The sequence below is a fragment of the Procambarus clarkii genome, chromosome 62 (genome assembly GCF_040958095.1).
Source record: "Procambarus clarkii isolate CNS0578487 chromosome 62, FALCON_Pclarkii_2.0, whole genome shotgun sequence".
In the NCBI taxonomy this organism is placed as follows: domain Eukaryota; kingdom Metazoa; phylum Arthropoda; class Malacostraca; order Decapoda; family Cambaridae; genus Procambarus; species Procambarus clarkii.
The window spans coordinates 20,080,679-20,107,335 of NC_091211.1; the positions used below are offsets into that span (position 1 = coordinate 20,080,679).

The window sequence follows — 26,657 nt, forward strand, 5'->3', positions numbered from 1 at the left end:
TGTGAGTGTGTGAGAGGTTCTTAACATGTGTTTCACCACACATATGGATGTCTATAGATGAATACTGTGTAGCATTCATATACACACACTCCGATGCTTCCACACATGTTGTTCTGTTTAAGGCTCTTTATTTTATTATTATCATTATTTATTGATATTGATTTAAAGGGCAGCTTGCCCCTTACCCCAATAATTGAGGGGGAGAGCTGCCCCTCTCTCCCTGAATTACCCCCTGACTTCTACGCCCCCTCACCCCCCCCCCCCCCAGGGCTGCCCCCCAACACTATCACCCCCCCTGGGCTGCCCCCCAACACTATCACCCCCCCCCCTCCTCCAACACTTAATATGCGTGCTTGCTGGAGTCACTACAGGTTTGGGGCTTGCTTGATGAGATAAGTTTCAGTTCTTCTTATTATAATTGATCATATTTTGTGTAGCTTGAGGTGAAACCTGAAACTGTAGTGACGATGTGAGCAGTGGAGCGGCTTGTGTGTGTTCTGAGTCTGGTGTATCACTATGTTGTGAGGTGTGGTGGTGATGGTGAGGCGTGTTGTGATGGTGTGGTGATGGTGAGTGATGCTGTGTGGGGTGGTGATGGTGAGGGATGCTGTGAGTGATGCTGTGTGGGGTGGTGATGGTGAGGGATGCTGTGAGGGATGGTGTGTGGGGTGGTGATGGTGAGGGATGCTGTGAGGGATGGTGTGTGGGGTGGTGATGGTGAGGGATGCTATGAGGGATGGTGTGAGGTGTGGTGATGGTGAGGGATGCTGTGAGGGATGGTGTGAGGTGTGGTGATGGTGAGGGGTGGTGATAGTGAGGGTGTGTATATAGTGTCGTGTAGCCTTGTCCTCAGTACGCTAAAACCATTCACAGTTAGCGCCGGTGTTGGACGAGGAAGCTGCAGTTTTTGCAAGGGCGTGTGTGTTGCGCAAGTTGCATGGCCTCTCCCCCCTCCCCCCCCCCACCACCACCACCAACTACCCCATTTCCCACCCCCTCCGCCCACGACCACCCCCCCTCCGCCCACGACCACCCCCCCCTCCGCCCACCCCCCGCCAAGCGTAGACCGCCCGGGTCTTGGAGTGTGGTGAGGTAATGACCTTTCCTGTTGGGCTGTCTGGTTATTGACCCGCCTTGACTGACCCGCCCCCACCTTGGCCCTCTCTTGCTTGTGGGCCAGCCAGGCTTGGCCCTCTTGGTTGTGGGCCAGCCAGGCTTGGCCCTCTTGGTTGTGGGCCAGCCAGGCTTGGCCCTCTTGGTTGTGGGCCAGCCAGGCTTGGCCCTCTTGGTTGTGGGCCAGCCAGGCTTGGCCCTCTTGCTTGTGGGCCAGCCAGGCTTGGCCCTCTTGCTTGTGGGCCAGCCAGGCTTGGCCCTCTTGGTTGTGGGCCAGCCAGGCTTGGCCCTCTTGGTTGTGGGATAGCCAGGCTTGGCCCTCTTGCTTGTGGGCCAGCCAGGCTTGGCCCTCTTGGTTGTGGGCCAGCCAGGCTTGGCCCTCTTGGTTGTGGGCCAGCCAGGCTTGGCCCTCTTGGTTGTGGGCCAGCCAGGCTTGGCCCTCTTGGTTGTGGGCCAGCCAGGCTTGGCCCTCTTGCTTGTGGGCCATCCAGGCTTGGCCCTCTTGCTTGTGGGCCAGCCAGGCTTGGCCCTCTTGGTTGTGGGCCAGCCAGGCTTGGCCCTCTCTTGGTTGTGGGCCAGCCAGGCTTGGCCCTCTTGGTTGTGGGTCAGCCAGGCTTGGCCCTCTTGGTTGTGGGCCAGCCAGGCTTGGCCCTCTTGGTTGTGGGCCAGCCAGGCTTGGCCCTCTTGGTTGTGGGTCAGCCAGGCTTGGCCCTCTTGGTTGTGAACAAGGCAGGCTTGGCCCTCTTGCTTGTGGGCCAGCCAGGCTTGGTCCTCTTGGTTGTGGGCCAGCCAGGCTTGGCCCTCTTGGTTGTGGGCCAGCCAGGCTTGGCCCTCTTGGTTGTGGGCCAGCCAGGCTTGGCCCTCTTGGTTGTGGGCCAGCCAGGCATGGTCCTCTTAGTTGTGGGCCAGCTAGGCTTGGTCCTCTTGCTTGTGGGCAAGCCAGGCTTGGCCCTCTTGGTTGTGGGTCAGCCAGGCTTGGCCCTCTTGGTTGTGGGCCAGCCAGGCTTGGCCCTCTTGCTTGTCGGTCAGCTAGGCTTGGCCCTCTTGGTTGTGGGTCAGCCAGGCTTGGCCCTCTTGGTTGTGGGCCAGCTAGGCTTGGCCCTCTTGCTTGTGGGTCAGCTAGGCTTGGCCCTCTTGGTTGTGGGCCAGCCAGGCTTGGCCCTCTTGCTTGTGGGCAAGCCAGGCTTGGCCCTCTTGGTTGTGGGTCAGCCAGGCTTGGCCCTCTTGGTTGTGGGCCAGCTAGGCTTGGCCCTCTTGCTTGTGGGCAAGCCAGGCTTGGTCCTCTTGGTTGTGTGCCAGCTAGGCTTGGCCCTCTTGCTTGTGGGCAAGCCAGGCTTGGCCCTCTTGGTTGTGGGTCAGCCAGGCTTGGCCCTCTTGCTTGTGGGCCAGCCAGGCTTGGCCCTCTCTTGGTTGTGGGCCAGCCAGGCTTGGCCCTCTCTTGCTTGTGGGCCAGCCAGGCTTTGCCCTCTCTTGGTTGTGGGCCAGCCAGGCTTGGCCCTCTCTTGGTTGTGGGCCAGCCAGGCTTGGCCCTCTCTTGCTTGTGGGCCAGCCAGGCTTGGCCCTCTCTTGCTTGTGGGCCAACTAAGCCAGACCTCCGTTAGTGATGACATCAGGGGCCTCCATAAGCCAAAAAAAAACAAATTGGGGGTTCTGTTGGTGACAGGGGGGGGGGAACGGGGGGTGTCAGTGTACACCAGGCGCTATACACTAGACAGTAGGGTCGTAGTTCGGGTCGTTCTCCTTTTCATATCCAGAGAGTCGTATCTCTTTCATCTCAAATTGTTGAGCACGGGTCGTACTCTTGCTCTCTCTCCCACATGATCATTGCCTTACAGTTCTCCAAGTTGATGTCAAACAGCCATCTCTCTCTCACCACCCCTGAAGTCATCGTGCATACCTGCTTGATACCTGCTTGATACCTGCTTGATACCTGGTTGATGGGGTTCTGGGAGTTCTTCTACTCCCCAAGCCCGGCCCGAGGCCAGGCTTGACTTGTGAGTGTTTGGTCCACCAGGCTGTTGCTTGGAACGGCCCGCAGGCCCACATACCCACCACAGCCCGGTTGGTCCGGCACTCCTTGGAGAAAACTATCTAGTTTTCTCTTGAAGATGTCCACGGTTGTTCCGGCAATATTTCTTATGCTCGCTGGGAGGGTGTTGAACAACCGCGGACCTCTGATGTTTATACAGTGTTCTCTGATTGTGCCTATGGCACCTCTGCTCTTCACTGGTTCTATTCTGCATTTTCTTCCATATCGTTCACTCCAGTATATTGTTATTTTACTGTGTAGATTTGGTACTTGGCCCTCCAGTATCTTCCACGTGTATATCATTTTTGCGTCATCTGCAAAGGACAATACGAAGCTGTAACTTGTATTTTTGTCTGTATCTGATATGAGAATAAGGAAAAGCAGTTTTGCAAGGACTGTACCCTGAGGTACTGAGCTTTTAACTGCGCTCGGACTCGATTTTATATGGCTGACTGTTACCGTTGTGTCCTGTTTATCAGAAAACTGAGTATCCAGCGTCCTACTTTACCTGTTATTCCCATTGACTTCATTTGGTGTGCTATCATTCCATGGTCACATTTATCAAATGCCTTTGCGAAGTTCGTGTATACCACATCTGCATTCTGTTTTTCTTCTGATGCCTCAGAGATTTTGTCGTAGTGGTCAAGTAACTGTGAGAGGCATGATCTTCCCGCTCTAAATCCATGTTGGCCTGGGTTGTGGAGGTCATTGGTCTCCATGAAACTAGTGATTTGACTTCTGATCACTCTCTCAAATATTTTTATTATGTGGGACGTTAGTGCAACTGGTCTATAATTCTTTGCCAATGCATCTTTATACAATGCTGGTATATAACGGCCCGCTAAGGTAATGTTGCATCGTTTACAAAACATAGACATGAATGCAACACGTACGTCTAGAGTTCTAGCAATGGTGTAGTGTAGGCACTGGCACTGACCCCCTTGTGGCACTCCAATATGACCTCTCAGGGCATATTTGAGAGCTCTTAATAGCTCTCAGAGCTTAGGTCACACAACTCTCAGCTCTCTCCTCTCTTCATATATACATCAAAAGCCTAATTTTTGCTTTTGAGAGGGGGGATATATATATTGAACTTAAGCGCTTGGATCCCATACCACAATACTCAATACGTACCCTCCTCCTCCTCCCCCCTCCCCCCCCCCCTAGCTCTCGACCCCCCCCCCCCCCCCCCTCGCTCTCCACCAACCCCCTTAGGCCGAACTTTCGTGCATTCGGGAAATCTTTCTAGCGTCTCCACGAAGGTTCGTGTCGAGCGGCGGGTTTTTTTTTGGGTCAGGAAAAGTGAAACAGTGAAGGGTAAAAACTGCAGCCAATGAGAGGAGTGCCGTGCCCCGCGGCCACACTATCTCTGTTTCATGACCTGGATTTGTAAAGCTGTAGTGGTTGGTGTCCCGTAATTCCTGGTCCAGGTGGGGTGTGGGAGGAGGGGGAGGGGTGTTTGGTTCCATTGCGGCTGGTGCTGCAGGGGGGGAGAGATATTGACCTCCCCTGGTGCTTCAGGGGGAGATATTGACCTCCCCTGGTGCTTCAGGGGGAGATATTGACCTCCCCTGGTGCTTCAGGGGGAGATATTGACCTCCCCTGGTGCTGCAGGGGGGAGATATTGACCTCCCCTGGTGCTTCAGGGGGAGATATTGACCTCCCCTAGTGCTTCAGGGGGAGATATTGACCTCCCATGGTGCTTCAGGGGGAGATATTGACCTCCCATAGTGCTTCAGGGGGAGATATTGACCTCCCATAGTGCTTCAGGGGGAGATATTGACCTCCCATAGTGCTTCAGGGGGAGATATTGACCTCCCCTAGTGCTTCAGGGGGAGATATTGACCTCCCATGGTGCTTCAGGGGGAGATATTGACCTCCCATAGTGCTTCAGGGGGAGATATTGACCTCCCATAGTGCTTCAGGGGGAGATATTGACCTCCCATGGTGCTTCAGGGGGAGATATTGACCTCCCATGGTGCTTCAGGGGGAGATATTGACCTCCCATAGTGCTTCAGGGGGAGATATTGACCTCCCATAGTGCTTCAGGGGGAGATATTGACCTCCCATGGTGCTTCAGGGGGAGATATTGACCTCCCATGGTGCTTCAGGGGGAGATATTGACCTCCCATGGTGCTTCAGGGGGAGATATTGACCTCCCATAGTGCTTCAGGGGGAGATATTGACCTCCCATAGTGCTTCAGGGGGAGATATTGACCTCCCATGGTGCTTCAGGGGGAGATATTGACCTCCCATGGTGCTTCAGGGGGAGATATTGACCTCCCATGGTGCTTCAGGGGGAGATATTGACCTCCCATGGTGCTTCAGGGGGAGATATTGACCTCCCATAGTGCTTCAGGGGGAGATATTGACCTCCCATAGTGCTTCAGGGGGAGATATTGACCTCCCATAGTGCTTCAGGGGGAGATATTGACCTCCCATAGTGCTTCAGGGGGAGATATTGACCTCCCATAGTGCTTCAGGGGGAGATATTGACCTCCCATGGTGCTTCAGGGGGAGATATTGACCTCCCATGGTGCTTCAGGGGGAGATATTGACCTCCCATAGTGCTTCAGGGGGAGATATTGACCTCCCATAGTGCTTCAGGGGGAGATATTGACCTCCCATAGTGCTTCAGGGGAGATATTGACCTCTTATGAAATTGGTCCAAACCCTGCGAAAAACTCTTTAAGCCCAGTACTCAACATATCATAGTGGAGATTTCAACCTTTCAACATTTTGCAATGTGAATTTCAACATTATCTTCATGCTAGGTTGTGGATTTAATGATTTCCAGCATATAGCAGTTGGGATTTCATGTGATAGGGAAGGATGTAGGGGAGTGTAGATGTATGGATGAATGTGTGTGAATGAATGTAGTGTGTACAGGAATGAATGCCCCCCCCTCCTCCCCATCTCCCCAAACTCTCTCACCTGGTCACAGATTCATCTCATCAGCATCTTGGCAAAGATGCTTTTGATCACAAAAGCATCTTCACTAAGTTATTCGTCTTAGAGGAACAAATAAATCAAATCAAACAAATAAAACAAATAAAACAAATCTCTCAACAAATCTATCTTGTGACTTACACTGAAGGTATCGGAGTAGACTATAGGCGGAGGCAAGAGGCCCCCTTGATGAACAACAGATGAACAACATTGCAAAATGTCATGAAGAATTCATGAGTGAGTATTGGGTAAATGCAGAGGTGCGATATTGACATGAGACCGATATTGATAGCAGACGCGTCCAACCGCCTGGTTGACCAGTCAAGCAACCAGGAGGCCTGGTCGACGACCGGGCCGCGGGGTCGGTGAGCCCCGGAAGGACCTGAAGGTAACCTCAAGGTAAGGAGACAGTATGGGTAGCGCGGGCCAGACGAGACCTAAGGTTGGTGTTCACAGCTCCTGGGTCAGGATCGAATTGTAATACACGGCATATTCTGCCCGTGGACGACTTGGGTCTGCAGGTTTAACTTGTCTCAAGGAACGGGTCTGACTTCTCAGACCTGCACTTTTCTTGACAGGTGTGTGTGTGTGTGTGTGTGTGTGTGTGTGTGTGTGTGTGTGTGGGTGGGTGGGTGGGTGGGTGTGTGTGTGTGTGTGTGTGTGTGTGTGTGTGTGTGTGTGTGTGTGTGTGTGTGTGTGTGTGGGTGGGTGGGTGGGTGGGTGTGTGTGTGTGTGTGTGTGTGTGGGGGGGGGGGGGGTGGGTGGGTGTGTGTGTGTGTGTGTGTGTGTGTGTGTGTGTGTGTGTGTGTGTATTCACCTAGTTGTGTTTGCGGGGGTTGAGGTTTGCTATTTCGGCCCGCCTCTCAACTGTCAATCAACTGTTTACTATTTTTTTTCCACACCACACACACACCAGGAAGCAGCCCGTGACAGCTGACTAACTCCCAGGTACCTATTTACTGCTAGGTAACGGAGGCATTCAGGGTGAAAGAAACTTTGCCCATTTGCCAGTAATACACAGAATTACGAGTCCTGCGCGCTATCCACCAGGCTACGAGGCGAGGTGTGTGTGTGTGTGTGTGTGTGTGTGTGTGTGTGTGTGTGTGTGTGTGTGTGTGTGTGTGCGTGTGTGTGTGTGTGTGTGTGTGTGTGTGTGTGTGTGTGTGTGTGTGTGTGTGTGTGTGTGTGTGTGTGTGTGTGTGTGTGCCTATTGTTATAGATAAAGTTAGTAATTGGTTGTCTAGTTTAGACTGTCGAGTGAAGATATTTCTGTTTATATTGGCATAGCCATGTTGGGTTAGCAGCCATCAGCCCGTTTTCTATAACTGCCACAACGTACATAACCCACCATTCTAACCCAACCAAAAACGCACAAACCCTCACCACCCACCTAACCCAACCAATCTAACCCATAGGAAACATATTTTTGGTGAAGCGTTAATTACCATAGTAGGCTGTAATAGCTCCGTTGGTTACCATAACATGGTGTTAGCTAATAGGACGAGTTTACAGTAAGTTTATTGTTTCTTCTCCCAGTTTACATAGTGTTAATTGCCTAATTATATGTCTTTGGGGGGTAGAAATAGCCTAAGCTATTTAGCTTAGATAGCCTAATCCCTTTGAGATGTATTTCTTTCTTGTCTCAATAAACATACTTGAATTTATATGTCTTGCATTGCAAATTATTAATGTTTTTTTTTTTTTTAGATTAACTCACACCTGTGATTAATTTTGGCTCTCTGCTTCTAATTAATTCAAATTAATTCATTTGTCTAATTTAATGAAGTAAAGTCTCATGATTTACAACCTGAGAGCAATAAATGGTATTATGGATAGAGAGTAGGTAAAGAAAGCCAGTGGTTGAGATCCTCACGATAGAGCGGTTCAGGAACCGGTTCCAGTTAGCGAGTGTTAGTTTAATTCAGCAAATGGATTTATATTGAATTCTATTTATCAAAGAAGCTACATGAGACGGTTATCTTGCGGGGGATATCTTGTCAGGATATCGGGGCGCGACGTCCCCGCGAGCCCGGTCGTCGACCAGGCCTCCTGGTTGCTAAGTACCTACGGGCTCGCCATAGCCCGTGCTACTTGGAACTTTTTGTTTCAGGTAGCGAGTCTTAAACAACAACAACAACATTCTGGTTGCTGCAGTGGTCAACCAGGCTATTAGACGCGGCTGCTCGCAGCCTAATGTATGAATCACAGCCTGGTGGATCAGGTACGGTACTGATATATTAAGGTTTTAGCGAGAATATCAGACAAGTGACGAACTAAATTACTCCATTAAGGCAGTGTCTGGGATGCTCCCGGACGCAGGTTCGAATCCTCGTCACGGCCCTTGTGGATTTGTTCACTCCATTTTGTTTCTTTTATGAAACCGATAAAACCGCCGTAAATGCGACGCATTAGTCAAACTTAAAAACACTAATTATTCACGTATTTTCGTAGGTCGACCTCGACGGGTTAGGGGGGATGTTAGGGTGCGTACGGTTAGGCTACCTTACCTTGAGGTGCTTCCGGGGCTTAGCGTCCCCGCGGCCCGGTCGTCGACCAGGCCTCCTGGTTGCCGGACTGATCAACCAGGCTGTTGATCAGGCTAAGCCGTTGTAACAGCGGCTTGCAAATTGAGAGAAGGAGCAGGAGTTGGGTTGGTTGCAATCTAGAATTATATAGATTTGGGATTAATGAATGAGTTGAGATTGTGCGCCGCCGGGCGCTAAATTAAGAGGAGCTCAATCCTCGGTGAGTCGCGTAATATTTGATTATTGTAATTGGCAGTTACATGGAGTAGGTCAGTCATTAACCTGTTTTGTTTTTTTGTACAAGTCGCTTCATAAAACCGGTTGTGGGGGAAGTGACATATGTTATGTGTGTGTGTGTGTGTGTGTGTGTGTGTGTGTGTGTGTGTGTGTGTGTGTGTGTGTGTGTGTGTGTGTGTGTGACACGGAGTGCTTGTATAACGGCGTGTACTCACTTAATTGTACTCACCTATTTGTCCTTTCGGGGGTTGAGCTCTGGCTCTTTGGTCCCGCCTCTCAACTGTCAATCAACAGGTGTACAGATTCCTGAGCCTACTGGGCTCTATCATATCTACATTTGAAACTGTGTATGGAGTCAGCCTCCACCACATCACTGCCTAGTACATTCCATATGTTAACTACTCTGACACTGAAAAAGTTCTTTCTAACGTCGCTGTGGTTCATTTGGGTACTTAGTTTCCACCTGTGTCCCCTTGTTCGCGCACCACCCGTGTTAAACAGTTTATCTTTATCTACCCTGTCAATTCCTCTGAGAATTTTGTAGGTAGTGATCATGCCTCCCCTTACTCTTCTGTCTTCCTGTATTGTGAGTTGGATTTCGCGCAACCTTTCCTCGTTCTGGGACAAGTCTAGTGGCATACCTCTGAACTTTTTCCAGCATCGTCTTGTGCATGACAAGGTACGGGCTCCATGCTGGGGCCGCATACTCCTGGATTAGCCTAACATATGTGTTATACAAGGTTCTGAATGATTCCTTACACAGGTTCCTGAAGGCTGTTCTGATGTTGGCCAGCCTCGCATATGCCGCAGACGTAATTCTTTTTATGTGGGCTTCAGGAAACAGGTTTGGTGTGATATCAACTCCTAGATCTTTCTCTCTGTCCGTTTCATGAAGGACTTATCTCCCATTCGGTATCCTGTTTCTGGCCTCCCGTTTCCACCGCCTAGTTTCATCACCTTACATTTACTCGGGGTTGAACTTTAGTAGCCATTTGTTGGACCATTCCTTCAGTTTGTCTAGGTCATCTTGTAGCCTCATACTATCTTTCTCCGTCTTAATTGTCCTCATAATTTTTGCATCATCAGCAAACAATGAGAGGAACGAGTCTATACCCTCTGGAAGATCATTTACATATATCAGAAACAGTATAGGTCCAAGGACTGACCCCTGCGGTACTCTACTCGTAACGTCTCGCCAATCTGAGGCCTCACCCCTCACACTGACTCGCTGTCTTCTGTTACTTAGGTACTCCCTTATCCAATGGAGTACCTTCCCTTTCACTCCTGCCTGCATCTCCAGCTTGTGCACTAGTCTCTTGTGTGGTACTGTGTCGAAGGCTTTCTGGCAATCCAAGAATATGCAGTCTGCCCACCCCTCTCTTTCTTGCCTGATTTTTGTTGCCTCTTCGTAGAATTCAATTAATCCTGTGAGGCATGACCTGCCATCCCTGAACCCATGGTGATGCTGTGTTGCAAAGTTCTTTCGCTCCAGATGTTCCACTAGCTTTCTTCGCACAATCTTCTCCATCAGCTTGCATGGTTTGCAGGTTAGGGACACTGGCCTGTAGTTCAGTGCCTCCTGTCTATCCCCCTTCTTGTATATCGGGGCTATATTTGCCGTTTTCCAAATTTTTGGCAATTCCCCTGTTGCCAGTGATTTGTTATACACTATGTGTGTGACGGAGTGGATGTATAACGGTGTGTGTGTGTGTGTGTGTGTGTGTGTGTGTGTGTGTGTGTGTGTGTGTGTGTGTGTGTGTGTGTGTGTGTACTCTCCTAGTTGTACTCACCTAGTTGTGTTTGCGGGGGTTGAGCTCTGGCTCTTTGGTCCCGACTCTCAACCGTCAATCAACAGGTGGCATGTGTGTGTGTGTGCGTGCGTGTGTGCGCGTGTGCGTGTGACGTAGCGACTCCATTCACATGTCGGTGTGTTAGACTCTGAGGTCACTGGTCATTCATCACAAACATGTCAAGATTAACATGGTTCGACTCCCCCCCCCTTCCCCCCCCCACACACTCGCCCGTGGGCCCCCCTTACAGTTAGGCCGGGTATACCGCACGCGCACAGACTCCCGGTGCACGCAACTAGGTGCACGCAGTACATGGCTGGCTTTCGTGCACGGAACCCCACAATACATCATGCCAGCTGACCCGATGACTATCTCACAGGGGCTCTCATTTGGGCTTTGATTTTTTGTCTAATACTGTGTGTGTGTGTGTGTGTGTGTGTGTGTGTGTGTGTGTGTGTGTGTGTGTGTGTGTGTGTGTGTACTCACCTATTTGTGCTTGCTGGGGGTTGAGCTTTGGCTCTTTGGTCCCGCCTCTCAACTGTCAATCAACTGGTGTACAGGTTCCTGAGCCTACTGGGCTCTATCATATCTACACTTGAATCTGTGTATGAAGTCAGCCTCCACCACATCACTGCCTAATGCATTCCATTTACTAACTACTCTGACACTGAAACAGTTCTTTTCTATTGTCCCTGTGGCTCATTTGGGGACTCAGCTTCCACCTGTGTCCCCTTGTGTGTGTGTACCACCCGTGTTAAATAATCCATCCTTGTCTACCCTGTCAATTCTTATGAGAATTTTGTATGTGGTGATCATGTCTTCCCGGTGCTGTTTTGTCTTCCAGCGACGTGAGGTGCAGTTCCCGCAGCCTTTCCTCGTAACTTATGCCTCTTAGTTCTGGGACTAGTCTAGTGGCATACCTCTGAACTTTTACCAGCTTCGTCTTGTGCTTGACAAGGTACGGGCTCCATGCTGGGGCCGCATACTCCAGGATTGGTCTTACATATGTGGTATACAAGGTTCTGAATGATGCCTTACACAGGTTCCTGAAGGCAGTTCTGATGTTACCCAGCCTCGCATACGCCGCTGATGTTATTCTCTTTATGTGGGCTTTAGGAGACAGGTTTGGCGTGATATCAACTCCTAGATCTTTCTCTCTGTCCATTTCATGAAGGACTTCCTCTCCCAATCGGTATCCTGTGTCTGGCCTCCTGTTTCCTCCGCCTAGTTTCATCACCTTACATTTACTTGGGTTGAACTTTAGTAGCCCTGTGGTGGACCATTCCTTCAGTTTGTCTAGGTCATCTTGTAGCCTCCTACTATCTTCCTCTGTCTTAATTGTCCTCATAATTTTTGCATCATCAGCTAACATTGAGAGGAATGAGTCTTTTCGCTCTGGGAGATCATTTACATATATCAGAAACAGTATAGGGCCAAGGACTGACCCCTGCGGGACCCCACTGGTGACGCCTCGCCACTCTGAGACCTCGCCCCTCACAGTGACTCGATGTCTTCTGTTACTCAGGTACTCCCATATCCAATGGAGTACCTTCCCTTTCACTCCCGCCTGCATCTTGATTACTGAAGATCAGTTCCAGCTCCTGCACTACGGAGAAAAACAAAATATGAAAACGAAAACGACGTGAAACGCAATGTAAAGGATCTGGGAGTAATCATCTTGAGGTTATCTTGAGATGATTTCGGGGCTTTAGTGTCCCCGCGGCCCGGTCCTCGACCAGGCCTCCACCCCCAGGAAGCAGCCCGTAACAGCTGACTAACTCCCAGGTACCTATTTACTGCTAGGTAACAGGGACATTCAGGGTGAAAGAAACTTTGCCCATTTGTTTCTGCCTCGTGCGGGAATCGAACCCGCGCCACAGAATTACGAGTCCTGCGCGCTATCCACCAGGCTACCAGGCCCCCCTGTAGGAAGATCTTACTTTTAATAAAGAACACCATAAAGTAGCTGTCACAACTGGAAGAAAAATGACAGGTTGGATAACAAGAACCGTTTCGGTCCGTCCTGGACCATTCTCAAGTCGATTGTATCACATTCTCAAGTCACAATCGATTTGAGAATGGTCCAGGACGGACCGAAACGTCGTCGTCCCTTCACCTTCTAGTGTGTTGTCTGGTCACCTTACTTTAGCCACGTTATTGTGACTCCTCGTCTGCAACGACCATGTTCTCCTAGTCAACGATGACCAGTTAACGTGGGAGGACATAGCACGCACTATGGCATGGACGTATTGTTCAAGTCCAACCACCAGATTGAGTTTGAGTTGCAGTTAAAAAGCTTGTTTTTAAACTTTCTGTCCTTGAGTCGTTGTATGTAGCTATCTGTATTCAGGTCTTATCGATGGCTTCCAAGATGGTGATTCAGGAGTCGGGTGTTTAGTGTGCAGGTGTGTGGTGCTACGGCATCTTGTTGAGCACATGTGACACGAGTCCCATGTGTGTGTGTGTGTGTGTGGTACATGGGGCTGGGAACGGGGCGACAACAAAGGTGGCTTTGGTTCGAACTTTTCTGGTTTGAAGAAACAGTTGTGTCTTAAGGAGTGGCCGGGGTGGACACACACACACACACACACACACACACACACACACACACACACACACACACACACACACACACACACACACACACACAACGGAAGCTATACCTGTTTGCTGTTGTCTGGCCTGTGGTCTGTTGGTGGTAACCTCTGGGGGGGGGGGAGTGGGGGGGCATCATGCCCAGGATGGGGCAAGGGGGCACACGCTGCCAGCTTCACCTGGTCTATAAGAACATAAGAACAAAGGTAACTGCAGAAGGCCTATTGGCCCATACGAGGCAGCTCATATTTATAACCACCCAATCCCACTCATATACAAGTCCAACTCACGTTTGAAACAATCGAGGGACCCCACCATCAAGTTACGTGGTAATTGGTTCTACAAATCAACAACCCTGTTACCGAACCAGTATTTACCCAAGTCTTTCCTAAATCTAAACCTATCCAATTTATACCCATTGTTTCGTGTTCTGTCTTGTGTTGATACTTTTAATACTCTATTAATATCCCGTTTGTTATGTCCATTCATCCACTTGTAAACCTCTATCATGTTACCCCTAACTCTTCGCCTTTCCAGTGAATGCAATTAAGCTTTGTTAATCTTTCTTCATATGACAGGTTTCTAATTTGGGGAATTAACTTTGTCATCCACTGATTCTGACATGAGGCAGAAACTGATTCTGACATGAGGCAGAAACTGATTCTGACATGAGACAGAAACTGATCCTGACATGAGACAGAAACTGATTCTGACATTACCTGATCAACCAGGCTGTGACTCATACGTCAGGCTGCGAGCAGCCGCGTCTAACAGCCTGGTTGATCAGTCCAGCAATCAGGAGGCCTGGTCGACGACCGGGCCGCGGGGACACTAAGCCCCGGAAGCACCTCAAGGTAACCTCAAGGTAGACATGAGGCAGAAACTGATTCTGCCTCATGTCAGTATTGCACGAGGCAAAATCAGTTGTAAAATGGGTAATGGGTTAATGGGGTGGTGTGACGAGGGAGTGTTGGGGGGGGGTGGAGGGAGTGTTGGGGGGGGGGGTGGAGGGAGTGTTGGGGGGGGGTGGAGGGAGTGTTGGGGGGGGGGGGTGGAGGGAGTGTTGGGGGGGGGGGTGGAGGGAGTGTTTGGGGGGGATGGAGGGAGTGTTGGAGGGGATGGAGGGAGTGTTAGAGGGATGGAGGGAGTAGACTAACGGGACAGGAGGGGGTGGGGGTGGCGGGAAAGGTGTCACCCCCCCCCCTGGCGTCTTTGTTTACATCCCTGTTGCTGCCCCCCGCCCCCGCCCCCCTCCCCCACGTGCGCTCAATACCCCACACCCCTCCCTCAAAGTGCCTTACCCCCCTCCCTCAATCACACCCCCCCCTCCCCCCGCCACCCCGCCCAATACGACCCCAGCGCCCGCTAGGCCAGTTAGTCCGGTTCACCCCCACTGGTTCATTTGGCCAACTGGTCTGGCCGGGGAGACAGCTACAGACGCCCTGGCGTACCCTGGATGGTCCATTTGTCAGGTGTGACTTATTTACCGGCCTCTTCAAGTGGTGTGGCTCAGACGGTGTGGCTCCTCTCTCACACCTTGGGTCAGACATTACCCCTTGACGTCACAGTCTCTAGTCGTCTATATATATATATATATATATATATATATATATATATATATATATATATATATATATATATATATATATATATATATATATATATATATATATATATATATACACCTATATAAGGCTCTAGTTCGGCCGCATCTAGAGTATCCCTCAGTACCACTACACACCATAAAGAAAACTAACATGCAGAAACTGCAAGCAGTGGGAAATAAGGCGCTAAGGAGAGCAGCAAAACACCATCCACCATATGATCAGACAATCCAGGAGCTCCAGGAACTCCTGAACATACAGCCACTAAACATCAGACTGCAGCACCAAGCCTTCAGGGTGTGGAACACCATCGAAATGTTAGAGGACCCAATGTTAGAAAGATTGCTCCAAGATGAGACGCCCCGCTCCCACAGCTGGTGGCCCAAGATGAGACGCCCCACTCCCACAGCTGGTGGCCCAAGATGAGACGCCCCGCTTCCACAGCTGGTGGCCCAAGATGAGACGCCCCACTCCCACAGCTGGTGGCCCAAGATGAGACGCCCCACTCCCACAGCTGGTGGCCCAAGATGAGACGCCCCACTCCCACAGCTGGTGGCCCAAGATGAGACGCCCCACTCCCACAGCTGGTGGCCCAAGATGAGACGCCCCGCTCCCACAGCTGGTGGCCCAAGATGAGACGCCCCACTCCCACAGCTGGTGGCCCAAGATGAGACGCCCCGCTCCCACAGCTGGTGGCCCAAGATGAGACGCCCCACTCCCACAGCTGGTGGCCCAAGATGAGACGCCCCACTCCCACAGCTCGTGGCCCAAGATGAGACGCCCCACTCCCACAGCTGGTGGCCCAAGATGAGACGCCCCGCTTCCACAGCTGGTGGCCCAAGATGAGACGTCCCGCTCCCACAGCTGGTGGTCCAAGATGAGACGCCCCGCTCCCACAGCTGGTGGTCCAAGATGAGACGCCCCGCTCCCACAGCTGGTGGCCCAAGATGAGACTACAAGATTGAGCCAGCTTAGCTTAGCTGCCAACACCCACACATCGTGTCAGCAAGGCGGACAGCCCGCCTGGTGTCAGCAAGGCGGACAGCCCGCCTGGTGTCAGCAAGGCGGACAGCCCGCCTGGTGTCAGTAAGGCGGACAGCCCGCCTGGTGTCAGTAAGGCGGACAGCCCGCCTGGTGTCAGCAAGGCGGACAGCCCGCCTGGTGTCAGCAAGGCGGACAGCCCGCCTGGTGTCAGCAAGGCGGACAGCCCGCCTGGTGTCAGCAAGGCGGACAGCCCGCCTGGTGTCAGTAAGGCGGACAGCCCGCCTGGTGTCAGTAAGGCGGACAGCCCGCCTGGTGTCAGCAAGGCGGACAGCCCGCCTGGTGTCAGCAAGGCGGACAGCCCACCTGGTGTCAGCAAGGCGGACAGCCCACCTGGTGTCAGCAAGGCGGACAGCCCGCCTGGTGTCAGCAAGGCGGACAGCCCGACTGGTGTCAGCAAGGCGGACAGCCCGACTGGTGTCAGCAAGGCGGACAGCCCGCCTGGTGTCAGCAAGGCGGACAGCCCGCCTGGTGTCAGCAAGGCGGACAGCCCGCCTGGTGTCAGCAAGGCGGACAGCCCGCCTGCTTTCATACCTCTCACTGTATTTCCCACTTCCAAACTTTGCATATATAAGATGCCGTCTCTCAGGAGGACATATTCTGGGAGGGAGGGGGAGAGAGGGAAGGGAATTTGAGAATATGGGAGAAAGGGAAGACGGTAGAGAGAGAGAGAGAGAGAGATAAAGCTGGAATAAGGAGAGAAGAAGTGATCAATCAGGCAGGGCGTGTAGAGTAGTTATACCTATAACCTGTACAGATTGGGACATATATAGTACAGATTGGGACATATATAGTACAGATTGGGACATATATAGTACAGATTGGGACATATAGTACAGATTGGGACATATATAGTACAGATTGGGACATATATAGTACAGATTGGGACATATAGTACAGATTGGGACATATATAGTACAGATTGGGACATATAGTACAGATTGGGACATATATATAGTACAGATTGGGACATATATACAAGATGCTCGTTCGATGCGTAAGTGTATGCTCGTGCCTGTCCCATGTGTGTGTGTGTATATGTCGTAAATGTCTGTTAGAGTGAGTGAGATCTAGATCTTGGGCCCCGCCTCCTATAGCTATTAATGGCAGGATGGCAGTTTGAGGATGTACAGCACTTGTATATTGAACTGTTGATTTTTAGCTTGAAAGAACTATTATTAGCCAAGATAATGTGGAGTGTATCTTGATATATTTGTGTGTGACGAAGTATATGTGCTAGGGTGTAGGCTAGATGCCTAGGGCTAGCCTCATTAACCTTTGTAGGGAGACTGGTGGGTGGGAAGGGACACTCATAGACGGGTATATATATATCTCTCGGCTCCATTGCCCCCCTTTGAGGAGAGGTGGCCCCTATAACCCCCGCATGAAGTTGAAGGATATGACATTTTCTGAGCATATTGATTGGTTTATTATTTGTTTACAATATTGCGTGTGTGTGTGTATGGTCAATGTGGTGTAATCTGACGTGGAGTTCTCACCCTTACAGGGCGCCCCTGGACGCTATGCCGCCACCATGCCAGGCCAGGAGCGGGAGCAGATAGTGCCAACCAACGCTGGCATGTGAAGACGGTAAGCCATGTCTCCAGGAGCTGTTGCTAGGCCTTATGCTGTGTATGATGTGTAGTCATATTTGTGTAGGCTCTTGTCCCTGTATTAGCTTCACCATGAGAGCTGTAGTCACGTAGGGCGGCTTGGGAGTGGACACACCGCCATAACACATAACATAAGAACAACCCAGCGGGTTTTCTTCCTATTGGGGAGTGTTGGACATGCTGCTATGGCGTTGTGTCCAGTCACAGGATGAGTGGCGCTGCCCAATACTGTCACTATGGCGGTGTGTCCACTCACAGGATGAGTGGCGCTGCCCAATACTGTCACTATGGTGGTGTGTCCACTCACAGGATGAGTGGCGCTGCCCAATACTGTCAATATGGTGGTGTGTCCACTCACAGGATGAGTGGCGCTGCCCAATACTGTCAATATGGTGGTGTGTCCACTCACAGGATGAGTGACGCTGCCCAATACTGTCACTATGGCGGTGTGTCCAGTCACAGGATGAGTGGCGCTGCCCAATACTGTCACTATGGCGGTGTGTCCACTCACAGGATGAGTGGCGCTGCCCAATACTGTCACTATGGCGGTGTGTCCAGTCACAGGATGAGTGGCGCTGCCCAATACTGTCACTATGGCGGTGTGTCCACTCACAGGATGAGTGGCGCTGCCCAATACTGTCACTATGGCGGTGTGTCCACTCACAGGATGAGTGACGCTGCCCAATACTGTCACTATGGTGGTGTGTCCACTCACAGGATGAGTGGCGCTGCCCAATACTGTCACTATGGCGGTGTGTCCACTCACAGGATGAGTGGCGCTGCCCAATACTGTCACTATGGCGGTGTGTCCACTCACAGGATGAGTGACGCTGCCCAATACTGTCACTATGGCGGTGTGTCCACTCACAGGATGAGTGGCGCTGCCCAATACTGTCACTATGGCGGTGTGTCCACTCACAGGATGAGTGGCGCTGCCCAATACTGTCACTATGGCGGTGTGTCCACTCACAGGATGAGTGGCGCTGCCCAATACTGTCACTATGGCGGTGTGTCCACTCACAGGATGAGTGACGCTGCCCAATACTGTCACTATGGCGGTGTGTCCACTCACAGGATGAGTGGCGCTGCCCAATACTGTCACTATGGCGGTGTGTCCACTCACAGGATGAGTGGCGCTGCCCAATAAACTCGCCCCTCGGGGCAAAATGTAAACAAAATTAAATTTAATGTTATTCCTAGCGGCAAGATAACTTTGCCTCATGCTACAAAGATAACTCTCATTCCCAAGGGTTTAATATGTTGTTGGTTATAGTTGCAAGTTGTTATCGAGTTGATCATGATTGTTTAAACTAGCTTGTCATTTTGATTAGGAAGGGATAGCGAGGATAGCAGTAAGGGAAGCTAAAGTTTGAATGGTAGTATGTATTCACTCGACACTTAGTGTGACCTGGGGTCGAGCAAGGACATTGTCGAGTGAGAGTGTGAGTGTGCAGTTAAAGGAACATGTCATGCTTTTTATAGTCATTATTATATCACCTTTATTCCATCTAAGTAAAGATTTAAGTTGGGAAAACTTATGTTGCATAAGTTGTCCTTTCTCTGGCCGCTGAGGATGAGGATAAGTGGATAATCTTGAAGGATTATAATGTACAGAATAAGGAGGAGGATCTGGATTCTCCTCCTTATTGGATCCTCCAGTAATCTTAGGAGGATCTGGAGCCATCGCTGCCCCGGGCAGGAGCCAGTGCTCGTGTGTGTGGAGCAGTGAGTGCACTCTTCACTGCGATTTACGGGCTCGCCATAGCCCGTGCTACATGGACATTACGTTCTGAGTAGCTAAATATAAAGCAACATTAAAATCCTCACTGAGGACAGATCCACTAGGGGTACTAATTCCGTTGTTTACTGCCTTTACTAAAGTCTACAGAATCTCTAAGACGGATAACAGTGGGTCAGCAGGGGGATGCTTGAGGCGGCCTGGTGTGGCTGCTGTTGCTGTTGCTGCTCCTTCTGTTGCTGCTCCTTCTGTTGCTGCTCCTTCTGTTGCTGCTGCTGGTTGTCAAGGATGATGGGGTCCGGGTTTCTTTTTCGCAATGTGTATTATCTGAAGCTTTTGTTTGTTGGGGCTAATTTTCCATTGCTTCTCAAAGTTGTTTATGAGTTCAATTGCCGCCTTGGTCTTGTCGGCTAGCAGCGGCTTTGATGGGCCCGGTTGGCGAATTATTTTGGGTGACATCGTCTGCGTATGTGATGTATTCTCCATGTTGGGGTTGGGGTAGGTCAGCTGTATATATGTTGAATAGAGTGGGGGAGAGGCAGCTTCCTTGTGGTACTCCACTTTTCAGTTCTATTACGTCTTTTCTATTCTATTAGGCTATCATCAATGGTGTTGCCGCTTCTCCTCCCCCTCCTCCCCCACCCCCACCTCCCTCAGCTCCCTTCCCCCCCCCCCCCCTGCCTCCCCCACAGGTCTTAAAGGAGGGGGAAGGGGAGGGGGGTCGAAGGGAGGTCAAGTTTTATGGCTTAATCGTTTTGGTAATTTATCAGTCAACAGTTGGCGGCCTCTCCACCTCCCTGCTCCACCCTCCGTGTACACCTACCTCCTGGTGTACATGTGTACGGGTACGGGCGAGTGTACACGGTGTAATGATTACTCATTAACGCTGCCATATTACTCACCAGCGGGTGTAATGAGTCAGTGTACTCTGACCGCTTCTGGTGAGTGTGTGTGTGAGTGCCTCACACACACACTCACACACCACTCACCACTCTCTCTCGCTCACACACCCCCTCACCACTCTCTCTCCCTCACACACCTCCACTCACTGCTCTCTCTCAACACCTTCACCGTCTCTGTGTCTCAACACCTTCACCGTCTCTGTGTCTCAACACCTTCACCGTCACTGTGTCTCAACACCTTCACAGTCACTGTATCTCAACACCTTCACCGTCTCTGTGTCTCAACACCTTCACCGTCTCTGTGTCTCAACACCTTCACCGTCACTGTGTCTCAACACCTTCACAGTCACTGTATCTCAACACCTTCACCGTCTCTGTGTCTCAACACCTTCACCGTCTCTGTGTCTCAACACCTTCACCGTCTCTGTGTCTCAACACCTTCACCGTCTCTGTGTCTCAACACCTTCACCGTCTCTGTGTCTCAACACCTTCACCGTCTCTGTGTCTCAACACCTTCACCGTCTCTGTGTCTCATCACCTTCACCGTCTCTGTGTCTCAACACCTTCACCGTCTCTGTGTCTCAACACCTTCACCGTCTCTGTGTCTCAACACCTTCACCGTCTCTGTATCTCAACACCTTCACCGTCTCTGTGTCTCAACACCTTCACCGTCTCTGTGTCTCAACACCTTCACCGTCACTGTGTCTCAACACCTTCACAGTCACTGTATCTCAACACCTTCACCGTCTCTGTGTCTCAACACCTTCACCGTCTCTGTGTCTCAACACCTTCACCGTCTCTGTGTCTCAACACCTTCACCGTCACTGTGTCTCATCACCTTCACTCTCACAGTTATTTAGAGAGCTCGAGAAGATTAACCTGTGGAATTGTGGATGCAAATCCCTTCCGAGGATCACTTCTTACTTCACGTTGATGTCTCCTGAGGCCGCAGATGATAAGGATTACAGCTCACTTAGCGTTGAAGTCCCTTTGGATATATTGGATATATATTTGGATATATCCACATTGGATAGAATATATTTTGAATATATATTTCGCTCTTTTAAGGACTATCCTCAATTGGAATAAGATGGATTTCATATAGAAAAAAATGGATTTCATATAGAAACTTTTGATGTTTTAAAGGCGTAATGACTATACGTCTTCTGATGGTGTGGTTGGGGTCTTCTGATGGTGTGGTTGGGGTCTTCTGATGGTGTGGTTGGGGTCTTCTGATGGTGTGGTTGGGGTCTTCTGATGGTGTGGTTGGTCTTCTGATGGTGTGGTTGGGGTCTTCTGATGGTGTGGTTGGGGTCTTCTGATGGTGTGGTTGGTCTTCTGATGGTGTGGTTGGGGTCTTCTGATGGTGTGGTGGGTCTTCTGATGGTGTGGTTGGTCTTCTGATGGTGTGGTTGGGGTCTTCTGATGGTGTGGTTGGGGTCTTCTGATGGTGTGGTTGGTCTTCTGATGGTGTGGTTGGGGTCTTCTGATGGTGTGGTGGGTCTTCTGATGGTGTGGTTGGGGTCTTCTGATGGTGTGGTTGGGGTCTTCTGATGGTGTGGTTGGGGTCTTCTGATGGTGTGGTTGGTCTTCTGATGGTGTGGTTGGGGTCTTCTGATGGTGTGGTGGGTCTTCTGATGGTGTGGTTGGGGTCTTCTGATGGTGTGGTTGGGGTCTTCTGATGGTGTGGTTGGGGTCTTCTGATGGTGTGGTTGGGTCTTCTGATGGTGTGGTTGGGGTCTTCTGATGGTGTGGTTGGGGTCTTCTGATGGTGTGGTTGGGGTCTTCTGATGGTGTGGTTGGGGTCTTCTGGTGGTGTGGTTGGGGTCTTCTGATGGTGTGGTTGGGGTCTTCTGATGGTGTGGTTGGGGTCTTCTGATGGTGTGGTTGGGGTCTTCTGATGGTGTGGTTGGGTCTTCTGATGGTGTAGTTGGGGTCTTCTGATGGTGTGGTTGGGTCTTCTGATGGTGTGGTTGGGGTCTTCTGATGGTGTGGTTGGGTCTTCTGATGGTGTGATTGGGGTCTTCTGATGGTGTGTATTGGTCTTCTGATGGTGTGGTTGGGTCTTCTGATGGTGTGGTTGGGTCTTCTGATGGTGTGGTGGGTCTTCTGATGGTGTGGTTGGGGTCTTCTGATGGTGTAGTTGGGGTCTTCTGATGGTGTGGTTGGGTCTTCTGATGGTGTGATTGGGGTCTTCTGATGGTGTGTATTGGTCTTCTGATGGTGTGGTTGGGTCTTCTGATGGTGTGGTTGGGTCTTCTGATGGTGTGGTTGGGGTCTTCTGATGGTGTGGTTGGGGTCTTCTGATGGTGGGGTTGGGATCTTCTGATGGTGTGGTTGGGTCTTTTGATGGTATGGTTGGGTCTTCTGATGGTGTTATTGGGGTCTTCTGATGGTGTGATTGGGTCTTCTGATTGTGTGATTGGGTCTTCTGATGGTGTGATTGGGTCTTCTGATTGGATGGTTGAGTTTCGAACGGGGATTGGACACAGGTAATTGTCATTCCCTAATCAGTCATAGTTATATTGTTATATTGTGTTCATTCCAACCACTTGGGCTGGACGGTAGAGCGACGGTCTCGCTTCATGCAGGTCGGCGTTCAATCCCCGACCGTCCACAAGTGGTTGGGCTCCATTCCTTTCCCTCCCCATGTCCCATCCCAAATCCTTATCCTGACCCCTTCCCAGTGCTATATAGTCGTAGTGGCTTAGGTGCTCCCTGGATATAATTCCCTCTCTCCTTCAGTCACTTATTCGTTCCGCACATCTAAAAAAAATTCCAATCCAACTCCACCTTAAATATAAACAGTGGTGGTGATTCAACCAGCGGGTAATGAGGTGGTTTGATAATGCATGCAGGTTTACACAGAGCCAACAGTGTGCTACAGCTGCTGGCTTATGCCTGCTTGGCTGGATAAGTTACCTACTTGGGAGAGTAGTGTGTGTGTGTGTGTGTGTGTGTGTGTGTGTGTGTGTGTGTGTGTGTGTGTGTGTGTGTGTGGGTGCGTTCATGAAGCATCATGTTCACCTTGTAGTCGGTCGAGAAGCGAATAATCATTGGTGTTGAGTTCTTGTGAAAGTTGCTACAAGAAGTGCGTGAATGGTGGTGGTGTTGTCTGAGTGTCTTGTTGCTGCTGGAGGTGCCATTTCCTGATTGGCCTGGCAGTTGGATCAGGTGGAACAAGTTGAGAATACTGGGATTATGATTGATAATCAGGGCGCTGGGATTTATACGGGTTTTGATGTATTGAAGAGTTCAGCCAATAGGGAGCAAGATTTGAGAGGGTAGTTTTGTTTGTCACTCTGCCTTGTCCACAAGTCGGTTTATATATTCTTCGAATGTATATATCATTTATATATATACATTCTCAAGATGGTATAGCGCACTCGTTCTTCATCTTCATGTAAGGTTTGACAACCACTGCTGGTGAGGAAGTAGTGTGTGGACTATTGTCTCTCTCTCTCTCTCTCTCTCTCTCTCTCTCTCTCTCTCTCTCTCTCTCTCTCTCTCTCTCTCTCTCTCTCTCTCTCTCTCTCTCTCTCTCTCTCTCTCTCTCTCCGTCTCTCTGTCTCTCCGTCTCTCTGTCTCTCTGTCTCTCTCTGTCTCTCTGTCTCTCTCTGTCTCTCTCTGTCTCTCTCTCCCTCCCTCCCTCTCTCTCTCTCCCTCCCTCCCCCTCCATCCCCCCCATCCCCCTCCCCCTCCCCCCCCCCCCCCCTCCTCCCCCCCCCTCCCAACATCGGCATGAGCAGCTTCGGGCAATAATTTGACTACAAAATTATTCACATAAAAATAAAGTATAATCTACATATATTGAGGTTGTAATTGATAGTGGTAATGGATAATTAAGGATTCCTCCACACATAAAAACGCTTGTTAAGCGCTGCGCTTAACTCTCTTCATCTTGAGGGCTTATTGTTGGTATTGCGAGGTGTTTAATGGCTCAGTGTGTGTGTGGGTGTGGGTGTGGGTGTGTGTGTGTGTGTGTGTGTGTGTGTGTGTGTGTGTGTGTGTGTGTGTGTGTGTGTGTGTGTATGTGTGTGTGTGTGTGTGTACTCACCTAATTGTGCTTGCGGGGGTTGAGCTCTGGCTCTTTGGTCCCGCCTCTCAACCGTCAATCAACTGGTGTACAGATTCCTGAGCCTATTGGGCTCTATCATATCTACATTTGAAACTGTGAATGGAGTCAGCCTCCACCACATCACTTCCTAATGCATTCCATTTGCTAACTACTCTGACACTGAAAAAGTTCTTTCTAACGTCTCTGTGGCTCATTTGGGTACTCAGCTTCCACCTGTGTCCCCTTGTTCGCGTCCCACCAGTGTTGAAAAGTTCATCCTTGTTTACCCGGTCGATTCCCCTGAGGATTTTGTAGGTTGTGATCATGTCCCCCCTTACTCTTCTGTCTTCCAGTGTCGTGAGGTGCATTTCCCGCAGCCTTTCCTCATAACTCATGCCTCTTAGTTCTGGGACTAGTCTAGTAGCATACCTTTGGACTTTTTCCAGCTTCGTCTTGTGCTTGACAAGGTACGGGCTCCATGCTGGGGCCGCATACTCCAGGATTGGTCTTACATATGTGGTGTACAAGATTCTGAATGATTCCTTACACAGGTTCCTGAACGCCGTTCTGATGTTAGCCAGCCTCGCATATGCCGCAGACGTTATTCTCTTTATGTGGGCTTCAGGAGACAGGTTTGGTGTGATATCAACTCCTAGATCTTTCTCTCTGTCTGTTTCATTAAGTACTTCATCTCCTATTCTGTATCCTGTGCCTGGCCTCCTGTTTCCACTGCCTAGTTTCATTACTTTGCATTTACTCGGGTTGAACTTCAACAGCCATTTGTTGGACCATTCACTCAGTCTATCCAGGTCATCTTGTAGCCTCCTACTATCATCCTCTGTTTCAATCCTCCTCATAATTTTTGCATCGTCGGCAAACATTGAGAGGAACGAATCTATACCCTCTGGGAGATCATTTACATATACCAGAAACAGTATAGGTCCAAGGACTGACCCCTGCGGGACTCCACTTGTGACGTCTCGCCAATCTGAGACCTCACCCCTCACACAGACTCGTTGTCTCCTGTTGCTTAGGTATTCCTCTATCCACCGGAGTACCTTCCCTCTCACTCCAGCCTGCATCTCCAACTTTCGCACTAGCCTCTTGTGTGGCACTGTATCAAAGGCTTTCTGACAATCCAAAAATATGCAGTCTGCCCACCCTTCTCTTTCTTGCCTTATTTTTGTTGCCTGGTCGTAGAATTCAAGTAACCCTGTGAGGCAGGACCTGCCATCCCTGAACCCATGTTGATGCTGTGTTACAAAGTTCCTTCGCTCCAGATGCTCCACTAGTTTTTTTCGCACAATCTTCTCCATCAGCTTGCATGGTATGCAGGTTAGGGACACTGGCCTGTAGTTCAGTGCCTCCTGTCTATCCCCTTTCTTGTATATCGGGACTACGTTAGCTGCTTTCCAAATATCTGGCAGTTCCCCTGTTGCCAGTGATTTGTTATACACTATGGAGAGTGGTAGGCTCAGTTCTCTTGCTCCTTCCTTTAGAACCCAAGGGGAGATTCCATCTGGGCCTATAGCCTTCGTCACGTCCAACTCTAGTAAACACTTCCTTACTTCCCCACTGGTAATCTCAAACTCTTCCAGTGGTTCCTGGTTAGCTATTCCCTCACTTACCTCTGGAATTTCTCCTTGTTCTAAGGTGAAGACCTCCTGGAATTTCTTATTCAATTCCTCACACACTTCCTTGTCATTTGTAGTGAATCCTTCCGCCCCTATCCTTAATCTCATAACCTGTTCCTTTACTGTTGTTTTTCTCCTAATGTGGCTATGCAACAATTTAGGCTGAGTCTTTGCCTTGCTTGCGATGTCATTTTCGTATTGTCTTTCTGCCTCTCTTCTCATCCTGACATATTCATTCCTGGCATTCTGGTATCTTTCTCTGCTCTCCAGTGTCCTGTTATTCCTATAGTTTCTCCATGCCCTTTTACTTTGCTGCTTAGCTAGCCTACATCTTTGATTAAACCATGGGTTTCTCATCTTCATTTCTCTGTTTTCCTTTTGGACTGGGACAAACTTGTTTGCTGCGTCCTTGCACTTCTGCGTGATGTAATCCATCATATCTTGGGCCGTCTTTCCCCTGAGCTCTGTTTCCCATGCTATATCTGTTAGGAATTTTCTTATCCCCTCATAGTTTCCCTTTCGGTATGCTAACCTTTTGGTTTCGGTATCCCTCCTCGAGTTCAATAACCCTTCTTCAATCAAGTACTCAAACACCAGTACACTGTGGTCGCTCATTCCTACTGGGTCCTCAAAACCGATTTCTCTTATGTCGGAGTCGTTCAGAGTGAAGACTAGGTCGAGTCTCGCTGGTTCGTCATTGCCTCTCATCCTTGTGGGTTCTCCGACATGCTGCGTTAAAAAGTTGCTTGTCACCACCTCCAATAGTTTGGCTCTCCACGTATCCTCGCCTCCATGCGGTTCCTTGTTCTCCCAGTCAATCTTTCCGTGAT

At 50.2% G+C, this 26,657-nt stretch overlaps 2 protein-coding genes across 3 annotated transcripts in view; one reads left to right on the top strand and one right to left on the bottom strand.

Moving 5' to 3' along the window:
• Nucleotides 1-26,657, top strand: part of LOC123766495 (ras association domain-containing protein 10) — a 266,095-nt gene that overhangs the window by 116,492 nt on the left and 122,946 nt on the right. The window contains exon 2 of one of the 2 annotated variants that reach the window (XM_045755683.2): nt 17,391-17,473. The exons of the other annotated variant lie outside the window; for it this stretch is intronic. The gene's annotated coding sequence lies outside the window, so the exon portion shown is untranslated. The remainder of the gene's footprint in view (nt 1-17,390; nt 17,474-26,657) is intronic. 2 annotated transcript variants of the gene reach the window in all.
• Nucleotides 21,200-22,639, bottom strand: LOC138354342 (proteoglycan 4-like). Its single transcript, XM_069308501.1, has one exon. It carries the CDS (start codon nt 22,637-22,639, stop codon nt 21,200-21,202), a length of 1,440 nt encoding a protein of 479 aa, XP_069164602.1.

Bases quoted from the DNA above. Each gene is read 5' to 3' on its own strand.
- LOC138354342 (XM_069308501.1), bottom strand. From the start codon at position 22,639: ATGACAATTACCTGTGTCCAATCCCCGTTCGAAACTCAACCATCCAAT.